Raw genomic sequence first — 18302 nt, 5'->3', positions numbered from 1 at the left:
GCTGAGTTAAAGATAACGTTACGGCTGATTTATACGTTAGATATGGCTGATTTATGATTTTGATATTCAAATTCGAGGTATGGCTGAGTTATAGTTACGTTCCGTCTGAGGTATAACATAACGTTACGACTGAGTTATATAATGAGGTTTGGTTGACTTATCGTAAATTAAATTCGTGGTTTGGCCGAGTTAATTCCAGACGACGTCGTTTACTTCTTTCTTCTCCCTTATAGTCATAATCGAGAGATCAGATTGGGGATTTTGGGTTCTTATCGATTTCTGGGATTCCCTCCGATTTCTTGGTTTATCTTCGATTAAAGAATTCTACTTCTCAATTTTAATATGAGCGACTACTCTTCGAGTACATATCGTTCAGCACATGGTGCTTACCCTCCATATCTTCCGACGAATTGCGGATGTTGGTGTGGTAACGATATCATCACATACATATCGAAGACAAAGGAAAACCCTTACCGTATCTTCTATAGATGCTCGATTGCTTTGAACGTACTAATTTTTATTTAATTTTTTATTGTTAACATATGGGTATCGATGTTGGTTTTTTGTTAATTAGAGGCCGAATGAGTCGCATTTCTTCAAATGGGTTGATGAGGCATCGGTTGAAGAAATTAAGATGGTCAACGGAAAGGTACAGAGAATAGAAGAAGATGTGACGGACTTAAGGCATCAACATACTCAAAATTTAGATCTCCAAAAAGAAATGTTTGATAAGCTTGAGGAAGAACTGAGTAAGAAGCTTGAGGAAAAATTGATGAAGAAGATTGAGCATGATATGGGTAAGACAGCTTTGAAGACAATTTGTCTACTCTCTGTAATAGGAATCACAATTGTATGGCTATGAGAGAGAATATAATTGTTGTTTTATGATGTTTACACTGATTATGTTATAATTTGTGCTGTTTAAGATTTCTTTTCATGTTAAATGAGAAATGGGGTATGGCTAACTTATAATTATGTGACGGCTAAGTTAATGTGTTCAAGTTACGGCTGAGTTACGAGTATAATTATAATTTATAATTAGCAATTATATAAGTATATAATGGATATGACATATAATAAATATATATTACCAGCAAATATGCATGATAAGATTGTTAATTTTGAAAAGAAAATGGAAAATTTACATAATTTCATCCAATTCAAATTATGTAGTGTTGGTTATGACTAGAAACTAGTTTTTGTGTGATAGTTTTCGAAATGTTACCAACAAAGTCTAAATTATTGATGAATAATATGGTAACATGATTGTATCATATTTAAACCTAGTATTTATGTGATTTAAGTGATTTCATAACTTGATTATAACTATAAATTGACATAACGCATATTTAGGGTATGGCTGACTTATACTACGTTATGACTGAGTTATAGATAACATTACGGCTGAGTTATCAATAACCTATTATTTACGTGATTCTGTTACGGCTGAGTTATAACTAGAAATTGACATAACGCATATTTAGAGTATGGCTGACTTATACTATGTTATGGCTGAGTTATGGATAACATTACGGCTGAGTTATCAATAACCAATTATTTACGTGATTCCGTTACGGCTGAGTTATTGATAACATTACGACTGAGTTATATGTCTGTTAAAATTGCCAAAATGAAGAAAAATTGATAAAAAAAACATGATTCAAAAGATAAGAAATTTTGTTTGAGATTACAAAGAAGTTCAAAAAGAAGTTCAGAAAGAACAAACAACATTCAAAAGCAGAGAACTTGAGAACACATAGGAAACAACATTGAAAACATACAAAAGCAAATAACTGTTGGAATTCAGCAAAAATAGTCCCAGTAAAAATAGTCCCAGCAGAGATCGTCTGCACCAAGTTGTTCAAACATATGGACAAGTTTCTCCCAAACCATTGGATTCAACCACTCGGGCTTATCGAAACCGAATATCCAGCTCTTCCTAATCCCCCGCATCTGCCACATGAAAATGCAACTCGCATCTTTATTAAAGTGTTTCCAAATGATTAATGTTTGCCTTGGATCCCAGTTGTATTGGCGCTACATAAAAGAAACAAAAATTAGGCGAAGAGAAAAGAACCATATGAATGAAAATGCTTTAAACGTGGTGCTTACCAGTAGCATCTTAAACCAATATATCTTGAAGCGGGCGGGAATCAAGCGATAAGTCGGCCACTCGTGGTGCATGTTCTGACGAATTATAGGCTCGATCGCTTCACCCATTATTTTATGGAACTCTCTCCATCTCGTTGTTTTTTGTCAACGAAAGAATCATATAAACCCGGACCAGGGTATAGAACGGGAAGATCATCCCGACCAGGTCCGGCAAGAATCGCGTGAATCTCTGTAAAAACATGTCCTGGCATATGAGGATTGTCTTCCATATTGATGAAAGTTGAAATGAATGGGAAAAAGATTTTTGGTAAAAGAAAACTGATATATAAAGGGATCAGATGAGATAGAGAAAGGAAGAAGACGGAAAGTTGCGTTGGTTAATGTGATGGCTGAGTTATCGTACGGGAAACGAAGACGAAAGGTCGCGTTACAGCTGAGTTATCTGTAACCTTATTGGGCTGAGATATCAGTAACCTATTGGGCTGAGTTATGAATAAACTAATACGGCTGAGTTATCAGTAACATGAATATATTCCGTATGATGAGTTATGTTACGGCTGCGTTATCATATTAAAGAAGACGAAAGGTCGCGTTACGGCTGAGTTATCGTACGAGAGAAAGACGAAAGGTCGCGTTACAGCTGAGTTAAATATATGTTATGGCTGAGTTATCATAATGGCTTAGTCTAGAAATATGGATTACATAAAACAAACATTGAGAAAATCCATGCCAACAACATACCAACAATACTACTTCCGACAAGTTTTTGCATTATGCCCAACTTCTTTACATCGAGAACATGCGTGTGGCTTCCTCGGGCGTTTATTATGAAGTGCAATTTCAACAGTTGATTTAATCCTGCTTTTCTCCGGCCTTCCTGGCTGGGTTGCAACGATCGGAGGCACGCACGGTTGGTTAGTTACAATTTCAGGAACAGGGAGTGCAGTATCCGGAGGTGAGATTGAATCAGCGTACGCGTTAACCAAATAATTGCTCCGGTAGGTCGGATCGGCCAGGGAAATACGAGACACACCCATATGCTCTGCAGCTGCGATTGCATGGACGCATGGTATTTTCTCGTGCTCGAAACGGCGGCATGTGCATCTTTTTGCATCCAAATTTACAACATGCAAAGATGTTCCATATTGTACTTGTACACGTAAAGCATCAATCGGTTGTACTTCAAAAAGTCTTGATGCAGTTAAACGACCCTATTAGAGGGAAGAACAAAATATAAAGTTACGGCTGAGTTATATAAATAATGTAAGAAGGTTATGGCTAAGTTATATAAATAACGACTGAGTTATAATCATGTTATGGCTCACTTATGTAACATGATCGGCTCAGTTACCTCTAACAGTTTTTCAACACCTCGTGAGAGCGTTGTTAGCTGTGATTTCGCATCCTCTCTCCGTTCAGCAAACCATCTAGTCATCATATTCCGTATGGATTCTAACAGTCGAACTATTGGAAGACTTCTACTATTTGATAGTGCTTTGTTCATAGATTCCGCAATGTTCGAAGTCATTAGGTTGTACCTTTCACCCGGGAAATGAACGCGTGCCCACATTTGCACCCCAGATCTTTGGAGATATCCATGTAGTTCAGGATGAAGCGCTTCAATCTCATTGAATGCCTCTGTAAAATCAGCCATCCGAAAACACCTAGCCGCTTTTTTCACAAGTGGGAACAAATGTTTCCCTTTGAACTTTACCAATATGTTCTTGTACAAATGATAAGTGCAAATTCCACGAGAAGCCAACGGATACACATCACCAATTGCTTTCCCTATTGACTTATGTCTGTCCGAGATGATCGCAAAATTCCTCTCGTCTGGAATAGCAACTTTGAGTTGCGTAAAAAACCAACCCAAGAATCATCATTTTTAGTGTCAACAACTGCGAAAGCTATTGGGAAAATTTGGAAATTTCCATCCTGAGCTAAGGCTGTTAGAAGCGTCCCTTTGTAACTACAGTGGAGAAACGTACCATCCACAACAACAACTTTCCGCATGTAAGCAAACCCAGCAACACTCGCACCAAAAGCAATGAAGACATACTTGAATCTGTCACACTCATCAATTTGAAGACGCGTTATTGTACCCGGATTTGCCTGTCTTATCGTGTATTGGTAGGAAGGCAATTCTCCAAAACTTCCCTCAGGAGTTCCCATATCGATCTGTCTTGCAAACCTTAGCGTCTTGTATGACTTCCAATAATCCATTTGTTGGCACCAATATAATAATAAGTCAGCCGTAACTATATATAAGTCAGCAGTATCGTAATGATAACTCAGCCGTATCGTAATGATAACTCAGCCATAACTATATATAAGTCAGCCGACACATAAATGAAAACTCAGCCGTATCGTAATGATAATTCAGCCGTAAAGAAAAGAAAACTCAACGAAACTCAGCCGTATTGTAATGAGAAATCATCCGTAAATGAACGAAAACGCAGCCGTAACTCAAATATAAATCAGTCGTGACATTGTAGTTACCTTTATGCTAAAATGCTTACTGATGATTATTCCAACACTTTTAGGTTTAACTAACGGACCAATGTCACCAAGAAAGTCCCTGTAAAGAGGTCCCAAAACATCAGGTGTTGCTTGTTTGGATCGATTAGATCTCTCCGTCACAGAACATGTGTGTACCGAATCGTATATACGAACAACAAAACCAGGCTCATCTCCTTCTTGAGATGCACGAACTCTCCAAAGACATCCTTCAACCCAGCACGTAATATTCACTACAGTCGTATTTGATTTTGGTACTGAAAAATCAAATACATCTCTCACCGCAAGAAGTTTCACTCGTTTCTCTTACTCGTCTTTGTTCGCGTATCGTTGTCCTACGATGAGGTTTAGCTTAGCCATCTCCACCGTTAAAGACTCCGAGTTACCAATCGATCCTACTTTGCCATAGTAATGACCTATGTTTTGAGTAGAAGCCGGTAAATATTCATCTTTCTCCTCAGGCTCGTCGTACACAGTAAAGTTATCATCATCAGATGACGCACCATCGGAGTCTTCGAAAACGTCAAATCGGGTTGAAAACTCGTCATCTTCTTCTTCAACCTCTGATTCGTACTCTGCTTCATCTTCTTTGACTTCATCTTCTATGTTTTCACTATAATCATAACAGAAACCATCAAATCCTCTTGCGTCTTCATATGTAGATTCTATTCTGAAGCCGAACTGCATGGCCGTTTCATCCTTGCATTCGATCCGTCCTTCATCTTCGCAAACTCAACACAAAGTCGTGGCATCGATTGTCAACAAGCTTAGATAATTCTGCAACTGTCGATCATTGGAGACATATACTGGGGGAGTATCATGCGACATATGTTTCATATGTTTGTACGAGAGCATGTAGCTCATCGTCACCTTGTGGCTGAGTTGATGCAGTCCGTAGTCATCAAGAACCAATTTCACTAGCTTCTGGTGCGTTGTTTCCGCATCTATTTGCACAATTCTACAACCTCTATCGTCAGTGTTAAATACATATTTCTGTTTCTTTGCCCAATTACCTGACACAACAATTACTGGAACCGAATGATCCATCAACGAAAATGAAGAACAGAACTGAAGAACAGAAGTGAAAATCAAGAACAAAAGTGAAGAACAGAAGTGAAAATGAAGAACATAAGTGAAAATGAAAAACAGAAGTGAAGTGAAGAACAGAAAATGAAGAACAGAGTGTAAGAAAAAACACGAGCTAATGGGGGACCTTTTGTATTTCCCTCGTTTATGCTGACGTGAAATTGTGTATTTGAAGTCGTAAGTCAGCCACCAAACAAATTTGTAACTCAGCCAAAATAAATCAGCCATCAACACAAATTAAATTAGCCACAACATGAAAAATATTTAAGTAATTACTAAAATGTTTTTTAAGATGTCAAATTCAGCCGTAACGTCAATAAGTCAGCCGTAACGTAATTAAGTCAGCCGTAACTAGAGGCTATATTAGCAATAAATCTTTTGTCTATAAGTCAGCCGTAACATGGTTGAGTTTTCCGTTAAGTCTGCCAATTACGACTGAGTTATGTCTCTGAAACATAAGTCAGCCGTAACGACATTTGATAACTCAGCCGTTGTCGATAACTCAGCCAACCGGAGAAAGTTAAGTCAGCCGTGTCGATAACATAACTCAGCCAAACTTCTAATAACTCAACCATCGGACTATAACTCAGCCGTAACGGCGGCTGAGTTATTAGCCGTTTTCTCATAACTCAACCAGATTTTTATAAGTCAGTCGTAACTGTTGGCTGAGTTATGATCGTAAGTCAACTGTTGACCCGAAACTCAGCAGTTGTCCCAGAACTCAGCCATAACGTGATATAACTCAGCCGTAACGTACGTTATGGCTGAGTTATTGGTGGCACGCGCCTTTTTGTCTGACGTGGCAGTGGCATTTTTCGTAATTAGTTTTTTCCGGTAACGTGTAAAAAGGGCACGCTGGTAATTAAAAAACATTTAAAGATAAAAAAATCTTTTGGATGGTTTCGGTCAGTACACCTAAAATGTAATCCATCTAAGTAATTTTTTCTATTTAATATTTTGATTCTTAAAATGCTGTAGTATTTTTAATGATTGGTTCGATTTTATTTTTAATTAATTATCTACTATAGTATTTTTGCAACCTTCTTAGCAAAACATTTATTGCTCTATGAATTTATTACATGCATTAAATTTCCTAATTAAAATCGAAAATGATTTTTGGAAATTTTGGCTAAATAGAAAATAGAAACTTTGGCATATGTACAATTGTTTTCGCATATGTGCAATGTCCCACATCATGTAGATTGTTTTTCACAATAATCTAGAACCTATATAAATAGGATTATATGCTTCTAACTACAAATGAACATGAAGCTTGATTTCTCATGTGTTCAAATTTAAAAGTTTTATTTGGTTTAATCCGTTTTCTATTTGAGCCAATTAAAACTTCTAAAAAGTTTCAAAATATTATAATATTTAAAATTTTATAAATATTGAAACTTTTAAAAGGTTCAAATATTATAACCATTTAGGGTTTTATAGAATGTTTAAACTCTAGTTTTATAAAGAGTTTAAGATATTATAAATATTTAAACTCTATTGAAAGTTTAAGTGTTATTAATTTTAACTCTATAGAATGTTTAAAATAATTTTGATATTATATAATCTTAATAATTTTTAAACAAATTTAATCATAATATATTTTTTTTATTTAAGAATAATATATAAAAAGTGTGTCAGGATTAAAATTTAGTTAAATAATAGTTTTAAATAATTTTTAATCTTTTATTTTTTTTAACAATTTTTTAATCAGGAATATGTAATATCGCAGTTTTGCTAAGCTTGCATCGAATGTACAACAGTTTTGTTATTAAACGAACTTTATGTCTATATCTATGTTATTACATTATTTTATATATACACACATATATATATAGTATATGATATAGCCTATATATATAGGATTTAATTGCGGGTACCACCGGAGTTACCTAATTAAGAAACTCATCTCGCTTTAATTAATGTGGCCAAAGAGGTAGGAGAGGAAGAGTTTTCTGAATATTCAATTCCGTGATTGCGGGTATCATTTTGCCTGCATAGATCTCTAGATACTAAATAAATAAGAAAAAAATGACACTTATATTGTAAAGAGAGAAACATAATTAAAGTGTCTGGACAATATTTGACGTGAAAGGAATGGCTAATGATTAAAAGTTGATTTACGTTGCCTCCATCATTGATTAAAAGTTAATCTATCCGTAAATTTTGGTTTATTGTAAAGACGAGAGATCAATGGGAATATATATATAAGAAAATTAACATGTAATTTGGAACAAAAATAAAGAAAATATTAACATAATAAATTTAGAATTACATGTTTAGAAATTATTTTATAACCATAACTTTTTGAGAGGTGTAAAATATGACATATGTAAACCAAGTCGTTTTGGTCCAGTGGTAAAGAGAGGTAAGTTTCGCCACCTGGGTTCGAGTACCATTGGCCACAGAGATTTGAGATTTAACATGGTTTCCCTCGACCCCGGGATATAAGTCTTTGGGCCTAGAAAACCTTTGGGATCACTCCTGAATTATAAAAAAAAATGACATATGTAGTTTGTATTAAAATGGATATAATAATCAAAAAAATTTAACTCAGAGTTTAGGTAGAACGAATCATATAAAGTTGGTTTTGGAATATGCAAGATATGTAAATAAGCAAAGAAATAAGCATTGTAAATCAATAAATCCAAAATTTTGGTGTTAGGGATCTCGTCGAGGATTAACTAGTTAGATTAATTCAAGCAATTAACCCCTATTTCGAAAGCTAAACTTTTGCCTATCAAAATCGCAGGGGGAGATATGCTAGAATTAGATCAAATTCGATAAGCTCACCAAGGACCATGGCCAAACGATCAGCAAACCTTAAAAATCATTCCCATTTATTCATAATCATAGACTCCACTTTTGATGTGTCTTCTCTTCTAAGATATAATCAAGTTCATGAAACCAAACCCTTGAAAAAAGAACAACATGGACATAAATAAACGACAGTCAAAGTAGACAAACATACAACCCCCTTTGAATCACCTTTAGCCACAAGCCCACAACTAATAAATTATTTAGACATTATTCAAGCATATAACTCTCAATATTTTGGATCTCTACTTCATTATAAAATGAAAAAAAAAGTGTATATTATGAACATGCTAATATTTGAAATGTTTCTAAAATGACATTTATCAGCTTATAAGATTAAAATATTCACTCATTTTGCAAAATTAGTAGTATAATATATTACAAATTATTATAATTTTTTAAATTGCATAAAACCCACTGTTATACATACAGTACATTGTTTCCAACCACTATATATTATAATACATTTTCTTTACTATAATAACTCTCCAACTTTGTTTCGTTTGTTTGTTACCATCGTTTCGTATTAACCATTTCCTAGTTGCTAAACACCAATCATAAACAAACAAACAAAAACAAGTGTTTGGACAGATTAGTCTATCATCATTTGGAAGCCATGACCATTAATTAGCAATTAGCATCCACATGAGAACATATTGTATTTATTGAACTCAAACATAAAATATACAAAGAATATAATACTTGACTTGCCTTTGTTTTAGGATCTTGTTCTCATACCTTATTATTAGTTTACATTGCATTTAACGACCACTTCTTGCTTCGTTATTTCTTTCTTTTTATGTCGACCTCACTTCTTGCATTGTTAAATGTGTCATATATAAACACTACTCCTTGTTCCTCTTTTTTTAATGAAATTTTAGTGTTTCCAAATAATGTATTTAAAAAGTTGTTTATGTATTTTTAATAGTTATTAATTAATAACTATAGATTTTTAAAAGAAAATTACTAAATATTATTAATTTAGAGTTATAAAAGTTGCAATTTACAAAAATGATGCACTTGTAATATAAATTTAAATGTTTTTTAATATATGTGAAATATAAGAAAATAGACAATTGAAACACAAGAAGTATGTATTATAGTAACATTTATCATATATGTTATTAAGGAAGCTAAATCTTGTTGAGGAGTGTACACTGTTGAAAAGGAATATTTTGTGTTTATCTTCACGTTACTTTGTTTTGTTTTTGGTTTAATTAAGGGGGGTGTATTCAAACTAGCATTTTAAGAGATTTGAGTTTTATTGAGATTTTGATGATTTTAGGGAACTTCATATGATTTATGTAAAATCTTATCAAATCCCACCTAAAACTATGAGATTTGGATTCTTGTATTTTTAACTAAAGAAGTTCTCTGAAATCCTATGAAATCCTCTGAAATCATTTAAAATCAAATGCACAAACTGTTTTCAATAACAGTGGATTTTAAGGTGGATTTTAAAATGATTAGTTCAATAACACTGGATTTCATGGGACTTTTAAAAATCCATGATTGAATAACATAGGATTTGTAAACTTTTTATAAATCACTTGAAATTCCACTTTGAATACACCCCCTAAGTCGTTACGTTACTGAAGAGTCACATAAGTACAACTAATTATAACATCACGACTAGCATATTTTAATGGAAAAAATACCAAATAATTAGCCAATTTTCAAATTTACGACGAAAAATCGCGAATTTTGATAATGCCATTTTAATCAACAATTTTCTGTTCACTTTCCTCTAAAATGCCGAAGTTATATTGACCGGGCCGATTTGTTCTTGGGGTTAAGTCTCCGTGACGACCTTAAGAACGGAGTTAACTGCCCGTTAGTGGTTTCCGTCTGTGGTTAAACGCAACGTTTAAGAGAGACGAAGAACCTCAAAATCCCCAAATCGAGTTCATCTTTCAAAATCGAAATCCTAGAAAAATCAAATTCTCTCTCAAATCTCCAAATCGAAAATCATGAGTTCCAGCTCCATGTCAACAGATGAAGTGAAGCTCGATGGCGCGTGTGGTGTGCCATCGAAGTGTTTTTGTGGCTTAGGTGTGACTATATTCACATCCAAAACTCAAGAGAACCCGTGGAGACCTTTCTTTCGTTGTGAAAGCAAACGAGATGTGAAATCTTGGACAAGCAACAAGATCTAAATCGTTGTCAGATATGACTGCTACATTTTTTACATCTTGAAGATCCAACTTTGCAGAGAGCTGCCTAAGAAACCAATCCCAGTTTTCATCATTCTCAATCTCCACAACAGCCCATGCAATAGGAACAATCCTATTATCTCCATCTCTCCCCACAACAGCTAAGAGATGTCCTTTAACATCCCACTTCAGAAATGCACCATCTATTCGTATTATAGGCCTACACGTATTCTTCCAAGAATCTCTCTGTGACTTAAAACAGATAAAGAGATGATAAAACCTTTGTAAGCTTCCAATGGTTGTACCTAGTGTACTCTCAATCTCAAAAGCTGTCACCGGATTAGATCGAAAGATCTTAGCTTGATAATACCAAATCCGTTCAAAATGATCTTGATGTGTTACTTTCTTTTCTTTCCTCACTAATGTCTTTGCCTTTGCACATTGATCTTCAGTTACTGTGAAGTTTTACTCCCTCAATATCTCTGCAACCATCTCTTGTTTGGTGATTTTTGGATTTTTTGCAGGCTTTCTCTATACAACTAAGCAATTGTTGACTGCTTCAACATCTTCGAGTAACCTAACCTCATACAAGCATGTTCTTCATCATAGATCTTTACTTGCATCTTATGCTTCTTCTTGTCATATACACAATAGCATTGCCATGGACATTTTACATCAGTCGCAGAACACTTCGCACCAATCCTCAAACTAGCTAACTTATAAAGCTTAATGTCGTATCTGGTTTTCAGAGAATACCTCAACACAGCTATCTTGAATTCTTCTGGGCCATTGAATGTTTTCCCTAACCCCAGAAGTTCTTCAGCAATCTCTGGAGCACCATTATCTTCATCTAAATTGTCTTCATCATCGCTGTGTGATAGAGGTTCTGGTATCCTCTCATCATCCAAAATCTCATCTCCACTATCAGCATCATCTTCATCGTCCGCTACTGCATAATCATCCCCACTAACAGCCTCATGATCTTCTTCAATATCTTTGACCTTTCTTCCTTTTGCGATATTTCCTTTTCTCATTGGGTTGACCAACCACCTCAATCGTTGTTTTGGGTGGGTTTGAAATCGACGATGTCTCTGACGGAATGCGAACCGCCTCACTGGCTGCTACTGCTGCATTTTCCACCGGCTCACTCTCTGGGTTGTATTTCTCAGCCTCTGTTTCTATCTCCATTGCATGTACTGTCTCTGTCTCCATTGCCTATACTGTCTCTGTCATCTGAACAGTCTCCGCGGTCTCGTGTCCTTCGATATTAACCATTTCATTTCCATTGACGTCTCTATCGTTTGCCTCCTCTGACGAACTCAATCTTACAGAACTACGAGTCGGAAGTCTCCGTCCTCCTCCACGGCTCCGTGCCATCCCAATTCGAGTAAGCTTCTTTGTCTCTCTTAAACGTTGCGTTTAACCACATACGGAAACTACTAATGAGCAGTTAACCCCATTCTTAAGCTCGTCACGGAGACTTAACCTCAAGAACAAATTGGCCCGGTCAACATAATTTCGGCATTTTAGAAGAAAGTCAACAGAAAGTTGTTGATTAAAATGGCATCATCAAAGTTTGCAATTTTTTCTTCGCAAATTCGAAATGTATTGATTGGACGAGTTTACAAATAAAATATTATCTTGATTGGACGAGTTCACAAATAAACTCTCCTTATTATTAGGAAGTACAATTATAGACTAAACCTCATTTAGGGAAAATAATTAAATTTGAATGCCAATACATATATAGGTTTTATTTTTTTAATAATATTCATTATGGATAAATATGTTCAATAATAATTTAAATAATTTAATTAATTTATTGAAACAAAAATACATTATTAATTTTCAAAAAAAAAAATAACCAATCAAAATGAATGTATAAGATCTGATATCTACTTTATTATATATTCATATTAAATTATTATTAATTAGTACATTTCACTCCTCATCTTTATATCTTATTATATAAAGCTTGGTTTTCAAAGTTAGCCATTAACAAGATTGTGACATGTGTTAATAATAAACGATAGGATGTTGACACGTGATGATTCTAATTTTATTAATATTTAGATAAAATAGAAATATTACTAACCCTATCGAAAAAGGAAATATATAAACTAAATATTATAATGAATTATATATTGAAAAACTAATAATAAAATTAAACAAATAACCTAATTTCAGTTATGTCAATTTGGGAAGATATGGATTTAAAATTTATAATTAAACAAAAATATATGTAGGTTTTTGTTTACAGAAGAGGATTAAGGTTTAAACTTTAATTTTAGAATTAAAACAGGTTATTTGTTGGTTTGGGTAAAACAAAGAATTTAGACTCAATAAAAGAAAAATTAGTTTTCTTTGTCTGACATACACATATTTACGATGGTATCCCTAGGTTCAGTTAAAGAAAAAAAAAACATGTGAATCATCTGACACATTATGAACAAACGACGCTTTCGGGCAGAGGGAGACATGCAAAACAAAATATTGTTATCAGGTAACAAAAGAATGTTTAGACGATACCTTCTTATCAAGTAACAATAATAACAAGTTAACAATTATTTTATATGATAAGATCAAATTACATTTACAATTACAGTAATATACATTGTTATCAGGTAACTAAAATCATTTTAACAATCTATTGTTATCAAGTAACTGTACTTTAACCACTATTTCTTCATTTTAACAATATACTTATTAAGTTTCTGTATTTTGACTAAAAATTATTTTAACTACTATTTAGTCAACCCAAACAAAAATATAGTTTCTTTTTATTACAAAATCTAAACCCTAATCACTAATTTGTCAACCCATTCCAAAATATAATTTTGCTTAATTACAAAATCTAAACTCTAACTACTATTTTATAAACCCAAACCGAAATACATTTTGTTTTTTTATAAAATCTAAACCCTAACCACTCTTTTATAAACCCAAAACGAAATTTATTTCACGAGTACGATAACATTGTTCATAAGTGATTAATAGCCTTCAATAACTTATTTTTAAACATGTTAAATAATATGTTATCGTGGTAATTTACATATTATCCATTAACTTATATTTATTGCTATAAAAATGGAAATTAATATTTTACATAAACCAGTAATATAAATATTTTATTAAAATATGTTAATATATAAGTTAGCTGATATGATCAGTCAGATAATAAATTATTTAATTAGATAATTATGAGTTTATCAAATAACTTATAATTTATAGCGGTATCATATGATTAATTATTAATAGTTTAACTAGAGAACTATGAATTTATTAAATAACTTATAATGTATAGTAGTAACATATGATTTACATAGTTAATTAAATAAATAACCACAGATGTTATAATTGATATTATAACCAATTCAGACTGATAACAATATAATTAGACATTAATCAATAGCTACTGAAATTTTGTTATATGTCACAAACTAATATGATCTCCCTAGGATAGAACTCCGATGAAGGCTGAAGATAGGTGATAGGCGACGTGAGTTTGATGATGATGATGGGCGATGAACGTGAGTGATGATATGAGAAGATTGAATGATGAAACAATGGTTTGATGGAGATAGATGTTTAGGTGGTTGTATGGATTGTAACAATGAAGAGTTTCTGAATCACAAAGTGTATAGAAACCCGGGAATCTAGAACGCATTCAAGAATTCGAATTGAGAGAAAAAGTGTGACAATACTTGTTCATACAACTTCTTCGCTAAAAGAGAAAAGAGGCGTAGCTTTAGGTTTTAAACACCCTAGGGCTCGACACTCCAAACAACAAGAAGTTCAAAACCAAAACAACAAGGCGTTTTAAGGAAATAATAAAAACAGCAACATTTCCCGACGTCCTGTAGTAGTACAGAAGTCGGCTGAACTAGTATAGAAGCTTGACGACCTGTAGTAGTACAGAAGTACATTATTCCCCCTTTTGGTATTGACTTCTAGATAACTCGACGTAGTGATCCATTTGCCTCATTAAAAACCATGCTGAGACATTGAATGTCGATGATATATTATACTTACCTTGAAGATCAATCTGGTATGCGTTATTATTGATCCTTTTGATGACTTCAAATGGGCCATCAGCTCGTGGTAGGAGCTTGCTCTTCCTCTCTTCTGTGAACCTATCCTTGCGTAAATGAATCCACACTAAGTCTCCTTCTTCAAAAATGAGCTGCTTTCTTCCCTTGTTCGCATGCTTCTCGTACTGCTTGGTTCTTTTCTCTATATTCTCCTTAGCTTTAGCATGTATCCTCCTGACCTGTTCAGCCTTTTCTTTGCCATCAAAGCTACACTTCACACTTAAAGGTAAAGGAATCAAGTCTAGAGGTGATTGTGGGTTAAAACCATAAACAATTTCAAAAGGAGAGAAAAGAGTAGCAGAATGCTTAGCATGATGATAAGCAAACTCAGCATGTGGTAGACATTCTTCCCATGACTTGAGATTGCTTCTTACTAAAGTCCTGAGGAGTGTAGATAGCGTCCTGTTCACCACTTCAGTTTGCCCATATGTTTGCGGGTGACATGTGGTTGAGAATGATAACTTGGTTCCTAGCTTAGCCCATAACGTCCTCCAAAAGTGTCCTAGAAACTTTGTATCTCGGTCTGAGACGATTACTTGAGGCATTCCATGTAGACGTACTACTTCCCTGAAAAACAAGTTAGCTACAATAACAGCATCGCCCGTCTTGTGACTTGCAATGAAGTGAGCCATCTTGCTAAACCTGTCAACTACCACGAAAATCGAGTCTCTACCATTTCTGGTTCGAGGTAAGCCAAGAACAAAATCCACAGAAATATGAGTCCAAGGTTGAGAAGGGATAGGGAGAGGAGTGTACAAGCCGTGGGGCTGTACTTTACCCTTTGCCATTTTGCAGATATGGCACCTAGAACAAACCTTCTCAACGTCTTTCTTCATTTGAGGCCAATAGAAGTGTTCTTGCAGTCCAAGTAAAGTCTTTGACACTCCGAAATGTCCAGCCAGTCCACCTCCGTGAGCTTCTCTTATCAGCAGCTCTCTCATGGATCCTCTTGGTATGCACATTCGATCCTTATAGAACAGATATCCATCCTGCTTATAATAGTTTTCAAAAGCAAACTTATGGCATTTACCATAGCTCTCAGCAAAATCAATGTCAGTCTCATAAAGCCCTACTATTTCATCAAAACCTTCTAGTTTAGAAGACAAAGTAGAAATGAGAGTGTACCTCCTTGATAATGCATATGCGACTACATTATCTTTACCTTTCTTGTACTTAACCGTGTAGGGAAAAGTCTCTATGAACTCCATCCATCTGGCATGTCTCTTGTTGAGCTTCTGCTGTCCTTTGAGATGCTTCAGGGACTCGTGATCAGTGTGAATAACGAACTCCTTGGGCCACAGGTAATGCTGCCATGTTTGAAGAGCCCGGACCAAGGCGTACAGTTCCTTGTCATATGTAGGATAGTTCAACGTCGCTCCTCCTAGCTTCTCACTGAAGTAAGCTACTGGTTTCCTGTCCTGCATCAGAACAGCACTTATACCCACTCCGGAGGCATCACATTCTATTTCAAAAGTTTTCATAAAGTCAGGAAGTAAAAGAATAGGGGCAGTGATAAGCTTCTCTTTTAAGGTTGAAAACGCCTTCTCTTGTGCTTCTTCCCATCTGAATCCTACATCCTTCTTGACTACTTCTGTAAGTGGCGCTGCAATAGTGCTGAAGTCTTGGACAAATCGCCTGTAAACTCCTGCTAATCCATGAAAGCTCCTGACTTCTGCCACGTTTTTGGGTGTTGGCCACTCCTTAATAGCTTTGACCTTCTCATCGTCCACTCTAACTCCTTCTGCACTGACAACAAAGCCTAGAAAAACAACCTCAGTAGTACAGAATGAACATTTAGAAAAATTAGCAAAGAGGGTTTGAGAACGAAGAACATTTAGAACTTGGCGGATGTGCTCTAAGTGTTCTTCTAGACCTTTGCTATAGATGAGTATGTCGTCGAAGTACACAACCACGAAGATGCCTATGAAAGGTCTGAGAGCATGATTCATTAGTCGCATGAAGGTGCTAGGAGCATTGGTGAGACCAAACGGCATGACTAGCCATTCATAGAGCCCTTGCTTGGTCTTGAAGGCTGTTTTCCATTCATCTCCTTCCTTCATTCTGATCTGATGATACCCACTCTTCAAATCGATCTTTGAGAAGACGGTTGACCCACATAATTCATCCAGCATGTCATCTAATCTCGGAATTGGATGTCTGTACTTCACTGTAATATTGTTAATAGCTCTGCAGTCAACACACATCCTCCATGAACCATCTTTCTTTGGTACAAGCAAAACTGGTACTGCACAAGGACTAAGACTCTCTCTGATGTGCCCCTTGCTCATCAGTTCTTCTACTTGCTTCTGAAGTTCTTTAGTCTCTACTGGATTGGTTCTGTAAGCGGGTCTGTTCGGTAGTACTGAACCAGGTACCAAGTCGATCTGATGCTCTATCTCACGTATTGGCGGCAAACCTGGAGGTATCTCTTCTGGAAATACATCCTTGTACTCCTCTATAATCTCTATCATCTCGCGTGGAAGCTCTTCTGCTGACTTAGTACTGGTGAGTGTCTCCTTATACACAAACATGAATGTGGTCATCTCTGGATCAAATAGCTTGTTGAACTCACTGTGACTGATGTACTGGCTGTGTGACGCTTTCCCTGTATCCTTGCGGTTCATGTGAAGCTGATCCTTGTAGATTTCGCTGGGTGTAAGTGGTAAAAGGGTGATCTTGCGTCCTTTGAACTCAAATGACTGCTTGTTGGTGTAGCCATCATGAAACACTCTTCTGTCGTACTGCCATGGTCTTCCCAACAAAATATGACTTGACTTCATTGGAATCACATCACATAGCATCTCATCCTCATACTTCCCAATCGTTAGTTTCACTATCACTTGCTGCGAAACTGTTAAAGCTCCCTTGTTGTTCAACCACTGTAGCTGATAAGGTCTTGTATGTGAAGTGGTCTTGAGATTAAGCTTCTGAACCATCTCTTCACTGGCTGCATTAGTACAACTTCCTCCATCAACGATCAAAGTGCAGACCTTGTCTTGAACCATACATCTGGTGTGAAATAAGTTTTCACGCTGACCTCTATCATCTGGGTGTATCTGAACACTTAAAGCTCTGCGTGCTACTAACATCTCTCCCATGACTGCAGTTTCTCCTTCCTGATCTAGTTCAGGCTCTGGTTCACTTTCTGAACTATCGACAGGCATAATTTCTCCTCCTTCTTGAAGAAGAAACATCTTCTTGTTAGGACAGTCTCTCGAGTAATGCCCCATTCCTTGGCACTTGAAACACCTGATATGACTTGTAGAGGTGCTACTCTTGGGCTTGTAATCGGTTTTAACTTCCTCTTTGACGGTGGCTGTCGCGGGTTTACTATCCTTGGTGAAGGCGGGTTTGCTGAACTCTCTTGGCTTGGACATATTAGGCGTAAATGCTGTTCTCACCCCCCTTTCTCTTGATCTGTGATTCAATTAGCTCTGCCTTATGTACCATGTCCTGAACATCTTCATAGTTCTGCAACTCTACCTTGTATTGAATCTCTCTGTTTAAACCTCCAAGAAATCTTGACATA

The 18302-nt window shown here is 35.5% G+C and overlaps 2 protein-coding genes across 2 annotated transcripts; one reads left to right on the top strand and one right to left on the bottom strand.

Moving 5' to 3' along the window:
- Nucleotides 1-379: 379 nt before the first annotated feature.
- On the top strand, nucleotides 380-862 carry LOC111832396 (uncharacterized protein At4g04775-like). Its single transcript, XM_023788703.1, has 2 exons — nucleotides 380-427; nucleotides 575-862. Exons 1-2 carry the CDS (start codon nucleotides 380-382, stop codon nucleotides 860-862), a joined length of 336 nt encoding a protein of 111 aa, XP_023644471.1.
- A 1999-nt stretch (nucleotides 863-2861) lies between these two features.
- Nucleotides 2862-4335, bottom strand: LOC111832395. Its single transcript, XM_023788702.1, has 3 exons — nucleotides 4101-4335; nucleotides 3464-3957; nucleotides 2862-3323 (listed from the first exon to the last, which is right to left on the bottom strand). Exons 1-3 carry the CDS (start codon nucleotides 4333-4335, stop codon nucleotides 2862-2864), a joined length of 1191 nt encoding a protein of 396 aa, XP_023644470.1.
- Nucleotides 4336-18302: the final 13967 nt, after the last annotated feature.

This window comes from Capsella rubella, unplaced genomic scaffold, assembly GCF_000375325.1.
Source record: "Capsella rubella cultivar Monte Gargano unplaced genomic scaffold, Caprub1_0 scaffold_1, whole genome shotgun sequence".
Taxonomy (NCBI): Eukaryota; Viridiplantae; Streptophyta; class Magnoliopsida; order Brassicales; family Brassicaceae; genus Capsella; species Capsella rubella.
Note: the sequence above shows the minus strand (reverse complement) of the source record. Positions and strands in the feature narration are given on the sequence as shown.